This window comes from Poeciliopsis prolifica, unplaced genomic scaffold (genome assembly GCF_027474105.1).
Source record: "Poeciliopsis prolifica strain line A6 unplaced genomic scaffold, Auburn_PproV2 SCAFFOLD111, whole genome shotgun sequence".
Lineage (NCBI taxonomy): Eukaryota > Metazoa > Chordata > Actinopteri > Cyprinodontiformes > Poeciliidae > Poeciliopsis > Poeciliopsis prolifica.
This window is the reverse complement of record NW_026562486.1, coordinates 144,398-168,824: the sequence shown is the minus strand read 5'-3', so window position 1 is coordinate 168,824 and position 24,427 is coordinate 144,398. Positions and strand designations below refer to the sequence as shown.

General features: G+C 42.1%; 2 protein-coding genes across 6 annotated transcripts; both read left to right on the top strand.

Annotated features, from left to right (window-relative positions):
- The first annotated feature begins 293 nt into the window (after positions 1-293).
- On the top strand, positions 294-14,262 carry cep43 (centrosomal protein 43). Of its 5 annotated transcripts, XM_055023976.1 has the most exons (21): positions 294-542; positions 1,450-1,503; positions 1,579-1,633; positions 1,913-2,001; positions 2,699-2,836; positions 2,926-2,952; positions 3,173-3,229; positions 3,310-3,380; positions 3,475-3,524; positions 3,834-3,895; positions 4,150-4,227; positions 4,846-4,887; positions 7,179-7,342; positions 8,166-8,216; positions 8,430-8,504; positions 10,460-10,531; positions 11,126-11,232; positions 11,325-11,390; positions 11,487-11,520; positions 13,934-14,021; positions 14,098-14,262. In XM_055023976.1, the coding sequence occupies exons 1-21, from the start codon at positions 459-461 to the stop codon at positions 14,176-14,178; spliced, it is 1,545 nt and encodes a 514-aa protein (XP_054879951.1). In that variant the 5' UTR covers positions 294-458; the 3' UTR covers positions 14,179-14,262. The 5 variants fall into 5 exon arrangements, with proteins under 5 accessions (XP_054879951.1, XP_054879954.1, XP_054879952.1 ...); XM_055023977.1 differs by lacking the exon at positions 4,846-4,887 and having other exon boundaries at positions 297-542; XM_055023978.1 differs by lacking the exon at positions 8,430-8,504 and having other exon boundaries at positions 297-542.
- A 959-nt stretch (positions 14,263-15,221) lies between these two features.
- LOC129354525 (C-C chemokine receptor type 6-like) lies at positions 15,222-23,654 on the top strand. The gene is made up of 2 exons (XM_055024005.1): positions 15,222-15,577; positions 20,503-23,654. Exon 2 carries the CDS (start codon positions 20,512-20,514, stop codon positions 21,652-21,654), a length of 1,143 nt encoding a protein of 380 aa, XP_054879980.1. The 5' UTR covers positions 15,222-15,577; positions 20,503-20,511; the 3' UTR covers positions 21,655-23,654.
- Positions 23,655-24,427: the final 773 nt, after the last annotated feature.

Sequence of the window (24,427 nt, the reverse complement as noted above, 5' to 3'; positions counted from 1 at the left end):
TTATCCTTACATGTTTGTTTTCTATTTAATCACATCTACATTTATTAGTACATTCTATTTAGTTTATAGAATAACTTATATTTGAATGTGTTTGTGATGAAGCTAGTGCACATATTAATTAAACATACTATTATTTTTATCCTAAAAATAAAAATAATTTAAAAAAAATAAATTTGCGTTGTAATTGTGACTTCCAAGTCAATTATATTGGAATTTTCATTTGTTTGATTCATCATTTTAATATTCATTTAACATTTTTGATTTAACAGCACTTCGAATTTCATAAACAACCTTTTGTGTTTTTACCATGTAAACCGGTTTGGCGGTAAAGCGGGTATTCATGGCATCGTCCAGCAGGTGGCGGTAAAGACCGGAAGGAGCGTCATCAGCAGCACTTCCGTATAGTTTGTTTTGGTCTGTTGTCCTGACAGCAGCGGCTTGGTTAGATCCAGGTGAACATGTCGGCTGCTGAAGATGATACCGAACTGCGGGACCTGCTGATCCAGAACCTGGAGAACAGCGGAGTTCTCAACAAGCTGAAGGTCAGTGATCAGAACCGGAAACAGAACCGAGGAGCCCACAGTTAGCGGCTTTAGCTTAGCGGCTAGCATCGAGTTGCTAATCTACTGAAGAGACAATTTAACTAGTTTAACTTTGAACAAACAGCCTTAGCTAAATGTTGGTTAAAGCTGATGAGTATATAGCAAATTTCCTATTATTTTATTCAATATTTCACATAAAATATGAAATGGCAATTTAATATTTGTAGAAATATGTAATTAAGATTAGGTATAATAATTTATGCGACCCATTTAGTACAGCCTGACTTGGAACAGTTCATACTGAACAAGAGCTAGTTATAAATTCAGTTCATTTCAGTTGAAATGAACTCAATTCAAAAATCCTATGTTTATATCAAATAAAATATAATGTTATCGCAGCTCATAAATATGAGTCATGTCGTCATAAATAAAATAAAAATAAAAAAACTCCATTGCCTCTTTTCCACTAAGCGGTACGCTCGATCATAAGCTTTCTTGAAAGAGTTGTTGTGGATGCAGATGCTGTTGGCAGAAAGGAGCTCCAGTTGCAGTCAGTCATGCAACAAAACTGAGGAGGCCTCTGACTGAAGATGACTGCTGTATGACAATCTCGTGACTGCAGTGACAAGTTATTTCTGTTTTGCCCTTTAAACCTTTAACCAATCCTACAGCTATGGAGCCGATATTATACATTATTATAATTTTCCTACCATTTCAACGCTGTGAACAAATGACCACATTGTGATGCTGCATCTCTGTCACATGACCAACCTCCTCATGAAACGCAAACAGCAGCAAAATGGAAACAATCATAGGTTGAAATGAGTTTATCAGTCTAAATTATTAGGAAATTAGTTGTGGTAGCAATGGCTATCTTCCAATAAAATCTGTGTGTTTTTCCTGTCAGGCGGAGATGAGGGCAGCTGTTTTTCTGGCCATGGAGGACCAGGACAGACTGGAGGTGAAGTTTCTTCTGGTTTGACCCACAGTTTGTGTTTTTATCCGCTGATGTTCACCTTCATCATGTTTCTCTCAGAACAAAACTCCCCTCATCAATGAAAACCTGAAGAAATGCCTCAACACTAAAGACGGTGAGTTCAGGGTCTCCTTGGAAAGCAGATTTATTTTCCTCTCAGGTAAAGATTTATCAACTTTTTAAGAAAGTCTGGGCCAGAGGAAGGAAAATCTAAAGAAATGATGGATGGATTGTGTTTGCTGTTGCAGCTGCTTACCACCAGGAGGCACTGTTGCATCACCAGACAGCAGTTTGCTTCAGACCTTTAAGCGTTTAGTTTCTGGATCATTTCTCAGATCTGTGTGATGGGCCGTTCAGCTGTGGTTCTGGTTCTGAACCCGTATGTGTCCCACAGGACACTTGGTGGCCAGTCTCATCATGGACTTCCTGCAGGTGTTCAACCTGGACTTCAGCCTCGCCGTGTTCCAGCCGGAGATCAACTCGGTGAGTCCTGCACCGTCCCTGCAGGGTGCTGAAGCTGTTAGCGCGTCATGCTAGCAGCTGCAACTCAGAGCGTCTGTGGCTGTGAATACTGGATCCCACAGAGAATTCAACCCGGTTCCTGCTGCCTGAAAATGAAACTCTGAGGCCAAACCAGCCAGCAGGAGAACCGCGTCACATCTGCAGAGTTTCACGTCATTTCTAACTGGACTGGCTGGGAAACAGTCCGGTTTTCCACACCGGGTTTTAAATAGGCAGAATTATGTATTTTCAATTCGCATAATGCCATGTTGTAGCACAATCAAGTAACTATGTTACCTTCACTTGTTATAAAAATGCTGCATACATGAAATGTAACTTGAAAGAACATTTACTTAGATATTTAGCACCTTGAAATTGGGCCTCTGTCTCTTTAAAAACTCCTGCTCTGACTGAAGCTCCGCCTCCAGGAAGTCATCTCAACATGGCTCCTCTTTAACCCTTTAATGTTTTCACCTTGTTTATTCATCTGAGCAGCAGCTGCTGTAATGAGCTCAGCAGCTCCACCAGCTGTTTGCTAATTGCTGCTGGCTAGTCTGAAGGAGCTGAGTGGGGGAGGAGGATCTGCGCCTCAAAGGCGGGGCTAGGTCCCTTCATTCAGATGGATCTGACCCATGGGGGGTTGTTGTGGTTTTAAATGTTTGACCTTTGACCTCTGCAGCTGAACGGTCTGGACGGCCGCGACCTGGTCTGCAGGGAGCTCGGCGTGTCCGATTCGGAGCTGAACCAGAATGTCCCGGTTCTGCTGGAGTTGGTCCGGAGGGCCCGGCGGAGCAGCGACCTGCCCCTCTGTGCTGAGGTGAGAGCCGGTTCCGACCCGGTCCGTGTTCTGATCCGACCCGATGCAGCTAAAACTCACCTGATTCATGCCTCTGTTCGTGTTGTCAGGGAGATAGGAGTGGACACGTCGTCAAGGTGAGCTGAAGGGTCGGGTTCTGTGATTCAGAACCAAATCGAATCATTTGGGCTCAAACAAAGTAATCAGTTCTATAGCCTAAAGAAACAGAAAGTTCTGGAAACTAATCAGAAAAAAGATTCAAATATGAATGATTATAAATTAATGGCGTTCTGTGAAGTTTAACATTTAAATATGTTAATTGTTCTTGTTCCATCGGCTCCTTTTGTTTCTCTGCAGGAACTCTCTCAGAAACAGATCGGTCACGCTCGGAAGACGTTTGACTCTCACGATAAGGTCAGTGCCGCAGTTTAACGTCGGTTTTTCTGACCAATGATGACGGCCGTCTCACCTGGGCTCTGTGCTGCCACCTGCAGGACCAGAGCGGCTCAGTCAGGAAGGAAGACCTGAAGTTTGTCTTCACAGATCTGCTGCCCGGCCTCAACAAGTAGGATCCATGTCCCAACTGGTTTCACTGGTCAGATTCCAGTTAGCCAGCCAGTAATCTGATGGCTCATCTGTGTTCCCTGTTGTGTTTGCAGGAGCATGTTGGAAAGGTTCGTCGACGAAGAGCTCAGAGATGCAGACAAAGGTGAGTCTTTGCTTTTTAGCAGAAGCTAATGCTAAAGCGCTACGCCAACATGATATTTAGTGGGAGCTAAAGCTAAAGCATTAAATTCAGCCATGTTGATTCGTACCCCATGTCAGTGACATGTGGTACAACATACTATGTTGGTTGGTAATTACACACCTACCTGTATGATTGTGCTGAAGTTTTGCTAACTGTTGCTGATTTTGTCCAATTGAACATCAGAGTATTTCAGTCAGAAAGGAAGCAGGACAGCAGTAGATTTTATCATTATTCTTATAAGGTAACATTTTATTGTGTTGTTTTCTGCAGAGGTCGACTTCCAGTCCTTCCTGTCCACATACAAACGTCTCTTCGATCAGTGCAGGAGTGTGGTGAGAGACTCATTTATTCCCATATTTTCCACCTTTAGTCCAGAAATCTGAAGGATTTTTCTAAGTTATTTGACTCTAGAGCCTCGTCTGGATTAATCCAAACTACTTCTGCTCCTTATGAAAGGTTTTCTAAAAAGGAATCCTAATCTAATGGACTCAGTTGGAGATGAAATGGAGAAAATCTGGAGGAAATTTTTTATCTTTTGGCGGCTCCAGGAAACCCAAATCGATGTGTTTGTCTGAACTGCTTGCAGGTCGTTTCGGACTCAGACGAGAGTCGACCTCAGACCCAGACTGCTGAAGACAAATCGGGCTCTCTGCCTGTCAGTAAGGTATGAGTCTCAAGTTTTATTTTTCCCTCAGAGAAATTAACTGGGAATCAGAGAAAAGTCAGAGAAAATCTGCTTCTGTGACGTGAAACCAAAATATAGGAAAACTTGGGACAGTATGGGAAATTCTAAAAATAGAGTTTTTTTCTGGACTTCTGAAGTGAATTATTAGTGAATGTATATTATAAAGTTTGACAAAAGTTTTCCAAAGTAATTGCTTGGTGGTGAATAATGGTGCTTGATGCTGTTGGATATCCAGGCTGGGCTGCTCTCTGCAGGGTTTAAGTCTAGAAAACTTGATGTTTAAGAGCTTTCAAGATTTGAATTAATCTTGAAAATAAAACTTTTCACCTGTTTTTCCTCCTTTTATCTGTTTTGATATGAGATATGTGCAGAAACTCACCTTAGTTGACCTAAAGGAGACAAAATTCATTCTTTTGATCCTTTGTTGTTCCAGTACTCTCCCAAGTTTTGGTTTTTATTTAATAGATCAGTTATATTTAGAAACGGTTCTAGACTTTAGGTCTGTAACTCAGCAGAGCAGATCCTGCTGTTGGTCTCTGACTCAGGCGCACACATCCAGTCTGTCGGTCTGATGGCTGCTGTCCATGTTGTGCACAGATCCCCAGATTCAAAGGTCAGAAGAACCAGACAGCAGCAAAGGTAAAAGACAGAGGGCAGCACTAACACCATCACTATGAACAGCACCTGAGCTCGCTAACTGGATCCCTGCTACATCTAACTCACCATCACATCTCGCCCACTGCCTCGTTTCCACTGTGCAGATCATAAAAACGCACCGAACTGCTCAGTGGAAACAAGTTTCTTCACTGTCATCCACTGAGTTGCACAGAGGGTTTTGCTACAGAGCTGCTCTAATCCTAACCAGATGTTTGTGTCCAAAGTTTCTTACTAAATTGACTGGATGAAGCTTCAGATTATCTTTCTTATCAAATCTCAGGCAGAAACAACATTTAAGTGTAATGTAAAAAGAGATTAGATATACAAATGCATATTTTAAGAGTTTAAACAACAAATATACCTTAATCTGCATTAATGTGCACACTGGGCACCAGCATAGCGCTACAGCAGAAGCTAATATTTTCTCATTCTGCTCCTGATACGGCTGCTTTGCACACGGCTGGTTTTTCAGTTTCCACGCTGCATTTTCTATTGAGCGTCGTTGATTTGATCTACAAAAATATTCACAAATACAGAACCCTGAATGGGTGCGGGTCCTCTGCACCGCTCCATTTATTTGAATTGGATTTTCCAAAACAGGAAAGTATAAACCAATTCTAGACCGTTTCAGTTAAAGTCTTTGGAGATTTTTGTTACAATTTAAACAGCAGAAAAAAAAAATCATAATTAATTTACACGTCTAACAGTAATCAGCTGCATTTCTTAAAGCTTTGAACTGCAAATGGATCGGAACCAGGCTCATTTGGATTCAGCTAATGCAGAGAAAGCACTGATTCTCTGTAGCAAACCCTTCTAACGATAGGTTTCAGTCCTTGGCACCGGTCTTTATGTAGGATGTGTTTCTTGGAGCTTATTCTGTGTTTTAGTTCTTTGGTTAGAAACTGTTGATGGTTCTGATCGGTCCTACAGTTCTTAAAAATAACCTTGTTCTCCTTTGCTGCCTGCTGATCTGTGTCCATGTTTATTATTTGCTCTATTTTTAGCCTCTAACTCTCTAGGACTTGTTTTAATGTTTTAACTTTTGGAGTTTTTAGGGTTGTGTATCGCTGCTATTACACAGCCCAATAAAACCGGTCCAAGACTGGAGTAATTGTTAATGGTTTAATAATTATATGTACTGTTGTTGTTCAGGCTAGCTTATAAAAGACAAGTCTGAATATCCACTTTAAAAATACTAATCCAACTGTCAAACCAGACGGGAGAGTTTGATTATGAACCTACAACATTCAAATGAATGGAAAACCTCTGAATCCCGGACAAGCCCCCATTTTTAATTTCTAGAAAAAAACCTCAAAAACAAAGTCTTCAGTTTCTGTATTGATTTAATGCTGGCATTAAATTTACACAAGATCAATAGATCCCTGCATTTTTTCACATTAATGCATAATTATGAGTTTATTATTAATTTTCTACATAAACGGTGAAAATATTGGCTTTGTGTGATTGATAGCTCCCACCTGAAGGTGGCAGTGTTTCTCACTCCTGTAACTCTGCTATTTAGAAATACTGAGCTGTTCAATCTGCCTGCTTGTGGAAAAGGATTTGATTTGGACAAATACTTTCAAATATTTATAAAGTACCACTACAAAATCAGTCAGTTTGACTGACTCCAAAAAAAGTTTAGATCCCGGACGGGCCCCAAGTTCAAACAACAAGCTCTTTGAAAACAATCCCACCAACAAACAGCAACAGACAGTCTGAAGTGTGCAGCTGTTTCTGTTCAGGGTCAGTTTGCTTCTTATTGAGCATGCTGTACCAATTTATCACCAAACATTTGTTTTTAACAAATCGCATCTTATGAACACCGGGGTCTCTGTTTATTTCTGTGAGAAGCCAAGACATTTAAGAAACAAATAAGTACAAACATGCTAATTTTTCTGAAGGATTTACATCAACATCTTACTTTTCCTTCACTTTATGGTTCTGATTCCTGTCAGCAACAAAACCTCCACCTGGTGATTACCAGTTGATGTGAAATCGGTAAGAAACATATTTTCTCTGAAAACGGAGATGCAACACAGAAAAAAGTTGGACAAAATGACCAGCAGAAATAGTTTCAACTGATTTATTGTCACATGAAACATGCCGTTACTGGTGAAACAAAACGAGTTGTAAACCTTCAGAAACAATTTCATTCTGCAACATCAGCTTCTGTTTCAGCCCAGAAGGTTCTGGAGCAATCCTGTGTCTTCGTCTGTAACCGACGTTGCCTCAGTTTGTTGCTCAGCTTGTGGAAACTGTTTGTCGTCCAGGACGTGGAGCAGGTTCTCTCCCTGCCCAAACAGTACCTGCAGCAGCAGCCGACAGCCGGGAGCGCCGAGCATCCGGACCTGGAGCTGGACGGAGAGGTGGACCATGATGAAGGAGACTCCTTCTTCGACGACCCGCTGCCCAAACCGTTCAAGACTTACGGCTGGTGAGAAAAACACGTTTGGTTTGGAGGAAACAGGGTGGAGAGCAGAGAGCCAGCGGAGAGAAAACCTTTAAGTCACATCTGCAAATCTCAGATCTAATCATCAAATCAGCTGCAGTTAGAATAAATGACATCAAACCTGCAGAAAACCAACAACAGTTATGCTTTTCCAAATTGTTTGCAATTTGTATTTTGTAAGAAAAAATAATAATGGATTTAAAAAAGAAAACCGAAGGTTTTGTTTTTGTGGCTTTTTTCTTTTGAAGAACAATAAAATGTTTTTTATATTGTAAAAAGTAAAATAAAAAACCCACAAAAACCACATAAAATAATAAACTGAATAAATATTTTTCATATATTTTTGAATAAACTTAACAAACTTTTCAGGATTGAGGATTTAAAATGATTTGTTATCAAACTATTAAAGAAAAAACAAAGTAATTATGAAACACTGGAGTTATATTCAGAATGCATCAAATGTTTATTTTCATTCCATTTTGATCTTTTCTACATGTTTAATATCTAAAGTATTCTGGGTTGTTTTCCAGAATATTTGGAAATTTGGGAATATTTGGAAGTGAATATTGAGTATTTGTTTTAAATGTCTGTAACTATTCTGTGAAATTTGAAGCCATTGAATTTAAATTTGTCACATTTTTGGATCTGATTCCGTTCTGGATTTTCTTGTTTGGACTCTTAAATAAATCAATAAAAATGATCTGAAATTTGCCGTTTTCATCCGGACGATCATCAGGTTTCAGCGTTAAGACAAACTGAACGTCTCTGTCTCTCTGGTGTTTCGTTTCTCCTCCTGCTGCCTCGGAAGCTCTCCGATCGGAGAAAAGGACCCGTCAGAGAAGACAAACAGTCCCAAGGAGTGAGTAGAAAAACTGAGTCAGAGGAGGTTAAAGGTCATTTAGGAGAAGAAGGAAGAAAGTGTACCTTATTCAGCACATTCCTTTAAGTCTCATTAAGAAACTTCAGACTTTCTTCTTCCTCTCTGTCCTCTCAGTGAACTCTCACCTGTCCACATCCTCACTCTGCTTTCCCTTTGACCCGTCTCTGTGTCCTGCTTTATCCCGACCTGTAGCGTTGTCCCGCTGAGGGAGGACAGTCTGTCTGGGCCGCCCGTCTCCCTGATGAGACGAGGCCGAAGCCTCAGCGAGTGAGTGTGCATGCTCCGTCCAACCAGACGAGCCTCGTTAACGCTAACGAGCCCACCACATCTAAACCGCATCAGAAACCTGCGAGGCGTTTACAGACCTCAGGACTGCAGGATTCATCGCGGGGGATTCAGGAAGCATGAGAAAAACATTTCCACAAACTCTTAGAGAAAAGAAGCATAATCAGCTGGATGATTGAAATCATATAAAAATCTAACATCTGTTTCGTTTGTCGCAGCCAAAACACAAGCAGACCACATTTTGCTAAACAATAAATTATCCCTGAAGTTATCGTGATAAATAATAATATTGTAGTTTCGAAACAGTTTTTGAGTCATATAATGATAAAAGCATAAAAATCCCAAAGACCGATAAACTTTAAATCCTACAGAACATTTAACTGAACTGGAAACGGAAGACATTTTAAATATAAAAAATAAATAAAACAACGAATAAATGATTTATGAAGTCTCTCCTTCTCAGCTCCTTCAGACTAGCCAGGAACAATTAGCAAACACCTGGTGAACCTGTGGTGCTAGTTATAGGAGCTACTGCTTGGGTAAAAACTTCGTTAAAGGGTTAATGAAGGCAGAGCTACAGGAAAAACAGAAGTTTTTAAGACTTTAAATCAGGAAATAAAGTTTCTTTCAAGTCATATTTGATATTATTTTAAAAACGACTGAAGGTAACATAGTTACTCGATTGTGCTGTAAAATGACATCATTTACCTGAAAAACACATAATACTGCCCCTTTAAATAACTTATCATGTGAACAGACTAATTCAGCTGTGATTTTAAATTCATTTCTTATTTAATTGAAACACTAATTATGAAATTGTTTTTTCAACATTAGCAGAATGTAGATAGAGATTTTGTGTATTTGTAATGGAAACGCAGCCAGTGTTGGAAATCGATTGGATTTTTCTTGGCAGGTTGAGTAAAATCAGCTGATTCCTCTGCGAATCTCTTCTTGTTGAATTAAAACACTTGTACCCGTCAGATCAGGAGGTTTATGTGAGCTGAGAGCCTCTCAGGTGAATTCCTGAATGCTTTGGTTGAGTTGGACCCGATGAATCCTGCAGATGTCTCTGATTGGACACATTTACCCGCCGCCAGCCTGTTTGGTGTCTGTGCCATGTCTGCAGCAGGTCCCTGTATCTGTGATCGCTGCGTCTCATCATGTCTGGAGCTGCTCAGCTGACTCGCTGGGCCCGCATGGGGCCCGCATGGGGCCCGCATGGTGGCCCGCATGGGGCCCGCATGGTGGCCCGCATGGGGCCCGCATGGGGCCCCGCATGGGGCCCCCCGGGCGACCGAGCCCAGTCAGATCACACTCCGCCGTGGGCTGCATGAAACTTTAATGCAACTTTAATGCAGGAGTAGAAGAGAGGCTGAACGGTCGCTGTGGCCTGAGTCTCTGCGCCTCTGTGTGTTTAACAGAGTGTGTGTGTGTGTGTGGTGTGTGTGTGTGTGTGTGTGTGTGTGTGTGTGTGTGTGTGTGTGTGTGTGGGTGGTGGGTGGGTGGGTGGGGTGTGTGTGTGGGTGGGTGGGGGTGTGTGTGTATGGGTGGGTGGGGTGTGTGTGTGTGTGTGTGTGTGTGGGTGTGTGTGTGTGTGGGTATGTGTGTGTGGGTGTGTGTGTGTGTGTGTCTGTGTGTGTGTGTCTGTGTGTGTGTGTGTGTATCGGGGGGTGTGTGTGTGTGTGTCTGTGTGTGTGTGTGTGTGTATCGGGGGGGGGTGTCTGTGTGTGTGTGCGTGCGTGTGTGTGCGTGCGTGCGTGTGTGTGTGTGTGTGTGTCTGTGTGTGTGTGTCTGTGTGTGTGTGTGTGTGTGTGTGTGTGTGTGTGTGTGTGTGTGCGTGCGTGTGTGTGCGCGTGCGTGTGTGTGTGTGTGTTCTCAGACACATGATGCTCTCTGACTCTCTTTCCATCCCTTCCCTTCCTCTCTGCTGGCTCCAGCCTCTCGGTCCTGGCTGCGGACCCAGAACCCGAGCCAGGCGATCCCGTCTCGGATCTCGGCTCAGAGCTCAGGTGAGCTGCAGGTCGTCTTCCCCCTCTGGGATGAACCCAGCAGAATTCTGGGTCCACACCTGCCGGTTCTGGTTCTTTGGTTTTATAAATGATCAATGCATTTTGATTCATCAGAACAGAAATGTTAGGATTGTTAATATTTTCCTGCAGCATAGCTGGAATTAGATCGGATAATCTGGAAACGTTTGGAAAAAGACGTCAGCAGGAACGAGAATAATTGACTTATTATCTAAAAGAGGCTAATTTTGTAAATAAAAAGCTCCGTTCAGAGGAACAGATGTTGCCTCACAATCACTTCCTCCTGTAATCCAGTATAATATAATAATAATCCAACATCATTTCCTTCAGTCTGAAGTCAAAAGATTTTCCTGTGAATATCAAAGTTCTTTATTTAAACTTAACAACAATAACGGTAAACAAACGGGTCAGAAAACCCGACCGGGTCATTTTTTATTGAATGTGTGAGAAAACCTGGAGCCGTCTGGAATCTGAATTGGGTTCATCCGTCCCAGATGAACATTCTGGGTTTGTTCTGGTTCTGGTTCCGGTTTCACGGGGGGCAGAATGAACCGGGTTCTGTGTTCTGACCCACAGGAAGCCGGAGGCGTCCAGTACCAGAGGGAATCCGGCGGGTTCTCTATCTGAGGCGTCGAGGCCCGGAGCAGGAAGCATCGGGTCGGAACCGAGCCACAGCAGGAACGGTCAGCCGACCAGACGGAGGATAAATTGCTTCTTCCTTTCTGAGGTTTTTAGAGAATCAGTTTCTAAACATCAAATGTTTTTCTTTCTGTAGGGGTGAAAGACTTTAAAGAGAAGTATTTCAAGTCTCCGAGCGACAGAACCGGGACTCTGCATTTGGGTCAGAACCTTTTGATCTAATTCTTCCTTTTGCTTCCATTAGTTCCAATAAGGAATCCGCGTCTAACAGTTGGATTGGGTTTTTTTGTCTCCACAGACGAAGACGTGGAATATGACGACGACTTCAACAGGTCTGATGATTGAGCTGCTGCAGAGGGATGTCGGAGTAGGGGACGTGTTAAAGTAGGGGACGTGTTGGAGTAGGGGACGTGTTGAGTAGGGGACGTGTTGAGTAGGGGACGTGTTGGAGTAGGGGACGTGTTGGAGTAGGGGACGTGTCGGAGTAGAGGACATGTTAAAGTAGGGGACGTGTTAAAGTAGGGGACGTGTTGGAGTAGGGGACGTGTTAAAGTAGGGGACGTGTTGGAGTAGGGGACGTGTTAAAGTAGGGGACGTGTTGGAGTAGGGGACGTGTTAAAGTAGGGGACGTGTTGGAGTAGGGGACGTGTTAAAGTAGGGGACGTGTTGGAGTAGGGGACGTGTTATAGTAGGGGACGTGTTATAGTAGGGGACGTGTTGGAGTAGGGGACGTGTTATAGTAGGGGACGTGTTGGAGTAGGGGACGTGTTGGAGTAGGGGACGTGTTGGAGTAGGGGACGTGTCATAGTAGGGGACGTGTTAAAGTAGGGGACGTGTTGGAGTAGGGGACGTGTTGGAGTAGGGGACGTGTTGGAGTAGGGGACGTGTTGGAGTAGGGGACGTGTTATAGTAGGGGACGTGTTATAGTAGGGGACGTGTTGGAGTAGGGGACGTGTTATAGTAGGGGACGTGTTGGAGTAGGGGACGTGTTGGAGTAGGGGACGTGTTGGAGTAGGGGACGTGTTGGAGTAGGGGACGTGTTGGAGTAGGGGACGTGTTATAGTAGGGGACGTGTTAAAGTAGGGGACGTGTTGGAGTAGGGGACGTGTTGGAGTAGGGGACGTGTTGGAGTAGGGGACGTGTTGGAGTAGGGGACGTGTTATAGTAGGGGACGTGTTATAGTAGGGGACGTGTTGGAGTAGGGGACGTGTTATAGTAGGGGACGTGTTGGAGTAGGGGACGTGTTGGAGTAGGGGACGTGTTATAGTAGGGGACGTGTTAAAGTAGGGGATGTGTTGGAGTAGGGGACGTGTTGGAGTAGGGGACGTGTTGGAGTAGGGGACGTGTTGGAGTAGGGGACATGTTGGAGTAGGGGACGTGTTGGAGTAGGGGACGTGTTGGAGTAGGGGACGTGTTGGAGTAGGGGACGTGTTATAGTAGGGGACGTGTTAAAGTAGGGGACGTGTTGGAGTAGGGGACGTGTTGGAGTAGGGGACATGTTGGAGTAGGGGACGTGTTGGAGTAGGGGACGTGTTGGAGTAGGGACGTGTTGGAGTAGGGGACGTGTTGGAGTAGGGGACGTGTTGGAGTAGGGGACGTGTTGGAGTAGGGGACGTGTTGGAGTAGGGGACGTGTTGGAGTAGGGGACGTGTTGGAGTAGGGGACGTGTATAGTAGGGGACGTGTTAAAGTAGGGTATGTGTTGGAGTAGGGGACGTGTTGGAGTAGGGGACGTGTTGGAGTAGGGACGTGTTGGAGTAGGGGATGTGTTGGAGTAGGGGACGTGTTGGAGTAGGGGATGTGTTGGAGTAGGGGACGTGTTATAGTAGGGGACGTGTTGGAGTAGGGGACGTGTTATAGTAGGGGACGTGTTGGAGTAGGGGACGTGTTATAGTAGGGGACGTGTTGGAGTAGGGGACATGTATAGTAGGGGACGTGTTGGAGTAGGGGACGTGTTGGAGTAGGGGACGTGTTATAGTAGGGGACGTGTTAAAGTAGGGGACGTGTTGGAGTAGGGGACGTGTTGGAGTAGGGGACGTGTTGGAGTAGGGGACGTGTTGGAGTAGGGGACGTGTTGGAGTAGGGGACGTGTTGGAGTAGGGGACGTGTTGGAGTAGGGGACGTGTTGGAGTAGGGGACGTGTTATAGTAGGGGACGTGTTGGAGTAGGGGACGTGTTGGAGTAGGGGACGTGTTGGAGTAGGGGACGTGTTGGAGTAGGGGACGTGTTGGAAGAGCTTCAGTCTGAGGATCCTGAGTGAAGTTTCCCTCCCACCTTCTTCAAGTCTAACAATATTACTGTCAAACCTCTTTGAAGTATTTTTTTTTTTTTGTTTTTGCTGCTTTTATTTTAAAGATTTTAAGAAGTTTCTTGAGGTCAACAGAGGTCATCATGAATATCTGCAGTGTAAAAGCAGCACAAATGAAAATTATTGCTGCACAATTGTAGCTGATTGACATGCAATGTGTTAGATTGTGTAAATGTATGTGGGGAGTGTTTGACCTCTGATGACCTCTGGAAACTTATATTTATATCATTAAATATGCAGCACAAATTAAATGTTTGCAGCACAAATTAAATGTTTGCAGCACAAATGAAATGTTTGACACTAATTTTGTTTCATTTGAAGGAAGTGGAGGTTCCAGCTTCACTCGGGTTTGACCAACAGCAGAAAAACAAATTCAGAAACACTTTATTGACCCTGAAGGGAAAGTTCAGCTTTAAGGGAGGAAGTTTTGTGTTTCAGCCATCGGTCGGACCTTTCCAACGGCGAGCTGAGCATCGGCGAGGAGATCGAGGAGGTTTCCATCGAGGGTCCGGAGACGAGCGACAAGGTTTAACCCTCTCCTGTCTGGTCTGAGCTGAGGTCAGTTCCAGCTCCTAATGTCCGTCTGTCTGTCTGTCGCTCAGCTTGACGAAACCACGCAGGACCTGAGCGTCTCTCAGATCAGTCAGAGTCACGGAGCCGACTACATGGAGGACGTGTCCTGAAACTCCCATCATGCACCTCTTCCCCTCCGGATATTTAAATCTGTACAGTTTGATTAAAGCAATAAAAGGGTTTGTTTTACTGGGTTCAACTGGTTTCTGTTCCAGTTTCTGCCTGAAGGAAACAAAGAAATGTACGGAAGGCCATTAAGGACAAAAAATTTGTCTTAATATGAAGGTAATACATTTATTGGTCTGTGGAATAAATGCTAAAATAAGTTACACTAAACAGTAAGAAATATATGTGACATGAGAAAATAATAGATGTATTTCAAAATAAAATTAATTCAGAAAATATTTTTTTACTTTTTATTGAAAGTAACCAAAATCAAGGAAGCATGCACAGTAATATTTTCCTATAAAATATTAAATCAATTTTACTAAATGAAAGTTCCCTGACTTAAATACGTGTAGGATTTCAAAAATAAAAGTCATGCTATACATGTCATTAATGATGATTAATAATCCTAAATCAAGCCAAATATCTGAATGTGCAATTACAAAATAAAAGCACTCCATAATAAATTGTGTTTGAAGCTGTATCATTTCATTAAATAAATTTGATAATGTACAGATTTTAGATATAAAATGACAAGTAGCATCAATCAAGATGAACTAAAATAAAATAAAAAATGAATATAAATTCACAGCAACTGCTGAGAAAAATCTAGAGATTAGTTGCAGCTGTTGAGTACAGCAGTGGAGGTATGAGACTGTGGGACGTTTCTTTCCAAACACAAAAAAAACAAATGTATCAACATAACATCTGATTTAATGGCCTAGTCAAAGTCCAGACCTCAGAAAGCTCTAGTAGAAGCTTCTGGATGGAGGATTTGAATAGAAAACAATAAGTTCTGTTTTATTCTGAAGCAGAGCACCACTCTGACGAAGAGACGGTTCCCGTTCTGGTCTGTTAGCCGCTGGACGGTTTGCAGCTGCTGCATGTTTTATTAATCGCTCTCTGATGTTACAGGCTGAACCAGACAGATGAGATCGGACCTCCAAAAGCTCTTCAGATGAGTCAGAACCAGATGCTGCGCTCATGGTTTATGCGTGTCTCAGCTGGCTTCGTTAAAAGCTCCTAAATGTTTGCAGAAGAGCCTTAAAGTAGACGCCAGTGTCTGCAAATAAAGTGATGTAAGTTTAAATAAACGTGAGAACGAAGCTTCGAGTTCAGCAGGAGGAAGCTGGAAGGACAAAGATCACTTCTGCTGGGGCTGAAAGAGGAAGACTTCAGCAGGTCTCTCACACACACACACACACACACACACACACACACACACACACACACACACACACTGTTTCCCTTTTATCAGCAGGGTTCAGAGTGATGTTGCGCAGCAGCATCAGTCTCGCCTCTGCTGCTCCGCCGCTGCATCACTAACATCAGCCCTACTTCTAGGTGAGCTCTAATATTTTCTCTAAATGTTTTTGCTTTAATCTGCTGAGTCTTAAAGTTTCAAGTTGACATTTTAAACTTTAGATGTTTGGTTTCCTTGCTTTATGCTGTGACGTCTGTTTGGTAGAAACGTTTCGGCTGTTTGGCCGGAAAAACGATGAGATTTGAGTCTCATCATCTGAAGCTTCATGTTGTTTGGATGTGATGTAACGTCTGATGGCGCCTGGCGCCTCACAGCTGCTCACTTTTATCTCCTTATCTCTGAAATCTTCCTGATGCGGTCATGTTCACGTGTTTGTCTATTTAAAGCCTTTTTACGCTGGCAGACCACAGATGATATCAGTGAAACCGACGATGTGAGCTCTGACTCTGTTCCTGTTAAATAACAACCTGCTGTGTTGCGTTCTGACAAATTTGATACTTTCTTGGTTTGTATTTTGTCTCTGAGGTTCGTCTGAATCTGATCTATGAACTGCAGCATTCAGAAATGTTTGAGCTCAGAGCAGATGTGTGAAGCTGAGAGCCACAGTTTCCTGCATCGTTTTTTATTTTAGTTTTTTTTAACACCTCCCCTTAATTATGAGCAACTTCTTAAAGGTTAAACATGTTAAACATTTGCACAACTTTCACTTTATTTTTAATCATAAATGCACCAAATGCTGTTGATGCATCGCAGTCAGAATCTGGTGGATGTTGTGAAGCTTTTATTAGGCTGCAGTTTATTTGTTTAAGCTGAACTTTATGAGGAAATGTTTGAGAACTGATTTACAGCCACTGGGTTGTAATTAATTAACTTTGACTTAAAATAAAAACAGTATAAAACGTGAGTGAAAGTAGTTTGACGTCATCCCTGTTGTAAAAATGGATCAGTTTTTATTTTAAACGGAAAGGAAAGAAATTATTCTTACTGCTGCTGAAATAACGTAGCATCAAGTATCAATGCATTTAGTGATTCTTTGTTAGGATTTTAGTTTGTATTCATTTTTTACATATTTTGTAATTATTATCATTAAAGTTTTTATTTTTGATCAGTTTTTTAAATGATATTTTGAAACATAGATCCTAGTTACTGAATGCAGCTGTTGTTTCTTAAGACTTTCTGCTCTTCATTTAGCTAAAACCAGCATAATGAGATGGTGATTAGTCAGGCTCTCTGCTCCGGTAGCTAGTCTGTTTAGCAGAAATGCTAACATTAGCCTGCTAGCTGTGGTGTTAATATAGCGGTAGCTTAATGAGCGTGATGGGAGCTACTCTTTGGTTTCCATGACAACTGTGAAGTAGTTTTTTAGCTAGCTGGCAGCGGGTTGGGAACCCTCAACCTAAACGTGTGTCGGGTCAGCACACGTTGACCCAAAGTAACGGAAACAGGAACCAAAGTTCTTCCGGACCGGCTTCAGTGTCTGATGCGAAGAGAGAAGCTCTGAAACAGAGGAAAACAGGAAGGCGTTGTACTGTAATGCCTGAACCGAAGCCGTTTACAGCTCTGAACCGGATTCATGTTTCTGGACGGACCAGAACCAGGTTCTGCTGCACAAACACCTCAAATGAACAGATTCAGTTTTCAGACCAGAACGAGTCTTTGATACTCGGCTGGAAATTCATCAGTAAAGTTTTGTTATTGCTGTGTGTGAAGTTCGAACTGCTGCAGTGAAAACACCAATCAGTTTCTGGAGGTTTTCTATTGAGTGAAGCTGTTGCATCATCAAGGTTCATATTTACTTTGACCTGAAGATGAGAGGCGAGTGTAAAAGAATCACATTGTTATATCAGAGTGAGTCTTGTAGGACAGAAATGAAATGTTTTGGAAAAAGTAATGATGGAAATAATGGCTCAAGTCTAATGACAGGAAGTTGAGTGGAAGGAAAAAGTGTGATAGAAATGAGAGACGACAGATGAGCTGAAAGCCGCTGTCAGACCAACCTGGACTTCCTGAACGCCTCAGCAGAACTTCATGTTCCTGTGACTAACATAATGACTTGAATGTTTCAATATGTTGTCAAAGCAGTAAGAAAATCCACATTAAAAGGAGAATTAAAGTTATTTTAAAAGGTGAAAGTTCCTCAAAAGCTTCAGGTTCCTGATCTGTACTTCTGCTCCATGGGCAAACTTTTGTCTTCACCGACTTCTCAAATTTAACATTTCATTTCCAGCTGCAGAACAAGCTGACCTCACGGCTCTACGCCGGTTCTTTGGGTCGACGTTTTCACCTTTTGACCCTTTCAGGTTTCAGAACGAGACTCTGGTTCCCAACGTTTTCAGGATTTCAGTTCAACAGGAAAACTAAACTCCTGTTTCTTTCTTCACTGCTGATTGTTTGTCAAAGGCTGGACAAACACAATGTTTAGAAATAATAATAATAAAAAAATCTATATTATTCATAATTGTCAATGTTATAATAATAATTACTATAACGTCATAAAAATAAAAATTTAGTTTTTTATTAATAAAAATGCAAAACATCAAGGATAATGATATTAATAAAATAATTTTAAACAATAGTAACTAAATATTAGATATTTTATTTCAATACATTCAAATGAAAGATATTCTTATTATTATTATTATTTTAAAAGGATAGATCCATGGATTCTCAAAACAAAGTAACAAATATTGGAAATAAGACATTTTCTCAGTCGTTGTTCACTAACAGCTGCTGCGTCTTAATAAAAGTAACTGAACTGAGATATTTGCAGTGGAAACTAAACAAAGTTCTGTTTTGTGTTTCTCAAAGTGCAGCAGATAAAATCATTGAAAGTCAAACATTAAGGAGCCGTTTTCTGTCTGCTGCTGGTCGCTTCGTTCAGTTTCCATCTGCAGCAGGAGAGAGAAGCAGCACAAAAAAGAAGCAGCACAAAAAGAGAAACTGCACCTTTAATTTTGATAGGAGTAAATAAAAAGAGGAAATGCACATGCTTTTATTTCCATACAGTTTGTCTCATTGACTTCAATTGAGCTGCATTGATAAAAACAAACCAGTTTTATGAATGCTGAATTATACTCATGTTTGTGCATTAATTGAATTTCCTCTTCAGGTCACAAAGCTTTAAAAACTGATGAACTCCTGCAATAAATGAGGAAATAAGTCAACGATAAGACACCGTCCTTCTAGACTCTTTTCATGATTTCATCTTTTGGTTTTTCCCCAGATGTGAAATAGTGAGAATCTGTATTTACTCAGTTTTGTAATTTGCGGTTCTGATCTGTGCTGGGGAGGGAAAGAAACCACTCGTGAACTGGGTCACTCCGAGTCAGGCTGACCTCTTTTCTGCAAACTTCCTCCCAACTCCGACACCGTAAAAAACAAAGTCGTCTCACCTTCAGACCTTCTTCAGACCACAACTGGGACACGCTGGTCTGATGCCGCCTCGCTCTTTACCAGCAGCACCAGCCCTACCTACCGCCGAAGCTTCGGGGCGCACTGCAGATCATTTCAATATCTGAGGGCTTTTGAACTTCTTCCATCACTCTGATTAAAACTGGCAGAAACTCAAATGAAAAACATTTTTTGTCACAAACTGAAAATGTGGAGGTGGAAAAGTGTGTCAGTGACAAATACATGGAAGCAGATTTTATGAGCGCATGAGGTGGCTCAGTGGTGTTGCACATATTTCCTGTTGATTAGAACTTCATAATGAAAAAACTGCTGCTTCTGCTGTTAGCAGTTCTGACATTTGAACCAAAAACAGAGGAAGAAATGACAGGAAGTGGAAGCATCTGCACTGAAAGTTCTGCACTCATCTGATCACATGACCTATTTAACAAGAGCCTTTTGTCACCAAATATGTCTAATTATTTCAGAAAAATGCCAGAGGTTCAGCCCACAGTACTTCAGGTTGTCCTAGTAATTAATCATAAAATCTCAGAACTTGTCAAAATGTGACTGGGTCATTCAAGGACCTGACAGCCTGTCTCAGGGTCTGCTACCCCCCACCGGGTTCCCAGAGGGACACGGTCCAACTCCTTCGGTTTGTCCACAAAGTGCCTGGAGGCTGGTTGGGTGAACTCCCTCACACCCTGCATGACCCAGCTCAGGGTTTAGAGCTGAACAAAAACCACACTGCTCCTCCTGGATCTGAGGTTCGACTATCCAATGGACCCTCCTCTCCAGAACCACTGAATGCCCACAGTGACCCTCTGTGGTGTTCCTGCTTGTGGAATAGGACGGAAACCACCCAGGTCTGCCAATCCAGACGACCTGCCCTCAACCCCACAACATCCAGAGCCGTAAGGAACTCTGGGCAAATCTCACCCACCGCTGCGGTTTGGGAACCCTCAACCTAAGGAAACCCGGACACACGTTGACCGAAAGTAACGGAAACTTTCGGTCAACCTCTGTGACCTCAGAACCAGAGATTGAAAAGCCCGACCTGAAGCTCCAGGCACAGAAAGCTGTGCCTGGAGCTTAGGTCCATCAGCACATCTCAAAGGAAGACATGCTGAAGGGATTAGAGAGTCTTCAAAGTATTCTGCCCCCAAGAAAGTCTTTCTCCATGGTCTCTCCGAACTCCTCCCATGACCACCTGAGCCAGAAGGGCTCCAGTGCCCCTCCATGGGCTCCGAACAGGGCGGGTAGTCAGAACCCATATAGAACCCCACATAGGCACAGGGAGGCTAACGCTGGTAGAATGCCCACTTCTGCATATTACCACCCCTGCCTAAAACCAGGGGCAACAGAGTGAAAGATTCAAGGAGATTTCTAACCACAACCTCACAGAGAAATGACTTTCCACATCCTGAGAGCAATAATTACAATATTTACACAGGCTAGCTACAATTTAAAAAGAAATCTTTGACTGTAATTGGAATGTTTTTCCAACGTGTTTAATATTAACATTATTGCCACCAGCTGGTTTATCATAACTGTTGAAGCCTTTTGTTTGGAAGTGCTGTTCTTTATTCTCAACTTTTTTTTTTTACTTTTATTACAGCAAAACAAGATGAACATCTCCAATGACACCACCACTTATCCACCCTATGAATATGATGACAACTATGGTGATGGTGGTTATGAACCATGTTCTAACAGTAACAACAACAGTGTGAACGCTGTGGTTGGTCCTTACATTCACTCCATCATCTGCATCCTGGGCCTGGTGGGGAACAGCCTGGTCATCCTGACCTATGCCCTCTACAAGAGAACCAAATCCATGACTGACGTCTACCTGCTCAATGTGGCCATCGCTGACCTGCTGTTCGTTCTGGCTCTACCTTTCATCGTCTACAACGAGCTGTACTCTTGGCCCATGGGGCAGGTGGCCTGTAAGCTGCTGCGCGGTTCCTACAGCGTCAACCTGTACAGCGGCATGCTAATGTTAGCCTGCATCAGCACCGACCGCTACATCGCCATCGTCCAGGCTCGCCGGAGCTTCAGGTTACGCTCGCTGTCAAACAGTCGCATTATCTGTGCCCTGATCTGGATCTTTGCCTTACTGGTGTCTGTTCCCACTTTCCACTTCTACCATTGGTACCAACCATCACATAATGCCGTCACCTGGATCAGCAACATCACCGATCAGGAAGAGACAACAGATCCACAGTACGTCTGTGAGTGGAAATTTGATGATAGCAACACTGCTAGCAGAGTGAAGGTTGCTGTTCCCAGCACCCAACTGGCCATTGGCTTCTTCCTGCCGCTGCTCATCATGATCTTCTGCTACACTGCAGTCATCGTCACCCTGCAGAAAGCCAAAAACTTCCAGCGACACAAAGCGGTCCGAGTGGTGATGGTGGTGGTGCTGGTGTTCATCGTCTGCCACCTGCCTTACAACCTGGCCCTGTTGTATCAAACTGTCCATTTGTACGTACAGAGCGATTGTGTCGAGGTGGACTCTCTGCAGACGGCGATGTCTGTGCTGCAGACCGTCGCCTACCTGCACTGCTGCCTGAACCCGGTGCTGTACGCCTTCATTGGAGTAAAGTTCAGGAACCACTTCAGGAGGATCTTCCGTGACCTGTGGTGTTTGGGTAAGAGGTATATCGGCCCGCGCCGCTTCTCCAGGGTCACTTCGGATACCTTCATGTCCACAATTCGCCGCTCGGTGGACGGGTCCAGTGAAAACGGCACGTCTTTCACTATGTGACCAGATTGAGACCTGCAGTTCTATAAAATTCAAACTTCACTCTTACGCAACTTTAGCCACAATGTGATAAATTTAGAGAAAACAGAAAGTGTCAAACTCTTTGGGTTTGTTGTGTTAATTGTTGCTCTGCTGCCATTGGGATCTTGGCTGATAATATTGTGTCAGCCATGCCTAGCATTATGCTTATACATGCCCTATAGGCATAATGATGTCTAAAGGTAAAACTGACTAAATTTCATTGGAACGAAGTCGACAAGTCAAGTTTTTCTTCTGTCTCAGTGAGTTTGGTTGAAAGATGTGCTGACAGATGATTCCTGATGTCTGATGTGGTTCAGTGTGTGATGACTGATGTCTCCATTTAGGATAAATTTGGACAAGACATACAATTATTGTTCCTGATTTTCCAGAAAATGTGTCACTTATAAAAAAGCACTATTTTATTTCTGGAATTAGATTTAAAACTAGGATTCACATAAAACATAAAATGAGGACGTATAGACTTCCTGCTTCTGGATGTTGATATTTGTGGAAAGTTATTTAAAAATTAGGTAATTTCCCACTAATGAGAAAACACAGATCTAAAACCAATATATCTGGCACTTTAGCGTCATTCTTTAGTGGAGATTCAATTCATTTATTCCTTGGAAGGTTGGAAAAACTCTGAAACCTCCATTTTATCGTTCTGTTGAACAACATTAGTTATGTAGACGAAGATAAGAACCATTGTGGTTCGTTCCAGAACTTACATTTTCTTCTGATTATTATTGTTTTGATGATTTCCATATGTGATTGGCTGGTTCAATTATTCAAACTCTATGGAAAATGCTCATCACAATACAAATTGTAGATAAATGTTTTTTTACTGACTTGGAGACTTGAGATTTTTTGTACGTCTTTTGGACTTGTGTAACCTGAGGATGTTAAATATAGGATTTTATTTCTCAGACGGAGACGGCGCTATTTGGTTTTTATCTCCTATGTTCCTCCAGCTTTTCTCTGCTCAAACTTAATCAGCAAGGATTAAACTCTGAAACGTTTGCCAGCTTTGAGGCTTTTATTTTGATGTGTTGAGCTGAGAGAGTCTTCCTGTCATACTGTAAGCAACTTTAATGTGTGTGAATGTTGTGGCTGATATAAAATCTGTATTTTGGGGGATTTTGGTGTCAAAATAAATATTTTTTGTCACATAAAGTTGTTTGTCGTGGAGTTCTGTGGGACGCCAGGTGAAAGCAAAGATTGTCGTTACTCTGAAGATGTCAGACTTTGTCCGGCCTTTTACTTGACGTGCTTTAAATGTTTTTGAGCCGCAGCATCACGAACCCACAGGACGACCCAGAGGTGAGAAAACCTCACTGAGTTCAAATGTTTAGTCATTTATTACAGGAAGAAGAAGAGAGTCAGAGGTGAAAACATGGCGAGTAAAACTGCAGCAATGTTTTAGTTTTTCCCCAGAATAAATTTGCTCTTATTGTTGAATTTCCACAGCAGATATTACAGCAAATTTTAATTTGTTTTGTCAAGCAAAATCAAATTCAGAATAAGTCATGAATCTATATTTACTACATATGTGTAATATTGTTTTGAATGGTGAATTAACATTAATTTGTGGTTAAAATCTTGATTTATTAATGTAGTGACATTTGTGAGAAACAAAACCTTAAATGAAACCAGTTTGTCATGGTGATAAACTTTTTGGTAATGGCCAGCAGAGGGCGCTGTTGCATAAAAACAAACTCCAGGAAATAACTGAAAAAACTCCGAATGTTATTTATATCAACATCATTATGACTTTCTGCTTAAAACACTTTGCTTAAAGATGAACTTTGAAGAAATGATGGTTGAACTGGACTCTGCTACATTCTCCTACTACTCTCCAAGTTTTCTTTATTTACTGTTATTGTAACTGGTGGCTGTCTTTTCTGTCAATTTTTAACTTTTTTATGGAAAGTACACCAGGTCTGCTGTTCTGTTTACCTGTAACCTTCCTTTTATTGTAAAATACCTTGAGGTGACATGTTATGAATAAATAATTATGTTATGAATAAATAAATTAATCAATCTTTAGTGTTATTAAATGCCCATTTACAGTTTTATTATTATATTTCCTTTTGATGGGATTCAATCCTTTTCTGTTCTAAAACCTCATAGTTTACTGAAACTTGGGGACCTAAAGGCCCGAATCCCTCTCTCTGATTGGTCCAAAATATCCTATTATTATCTGGGAAAATATTGGATCAAAATAAAGAGAGGAAGGGAAAAACTGAGGCTGATTGAACTGTAAGTTTCCTTCTTAAATGTGACGTTTAACAAGAAAACTTCTTCAATATTCCATCTTTCAAGGAACATTCATAAGAAGTATTTTTGAGTATTATCTCAAAAATACCTCAAAGTAAATTATACCAGGCTGTGAGCAAAGCCAGCTATGATTTAATCTGCAGTAAAAAGTTTTCCAGGGCCAGAGAAGCAGCTCAGATGCAGAAGCAGCTCAGATGCAGAAGCAGCTCAGATGCAGAAGCAGCTCAGATGCAGGGAAATGGAGGAAACTGGAGTCAAGTGAACTTTAGAACTGGTTTGGAACTGGTGCAGAAAATGGAAACTGGAACTGTGTTGCCCAGGATTCACAGATAAATATCGGAATATCATCTGCATATTGAGGAATTTCTGCTGCTTTGTGTTTTATTTGATGGACACAAACTGTTTCAAGCAATTATTTTTTTAATGATTTATGATAATATAAGAAAATGTGGATGAAAAGCAGCTAAGTCTAAAAAAA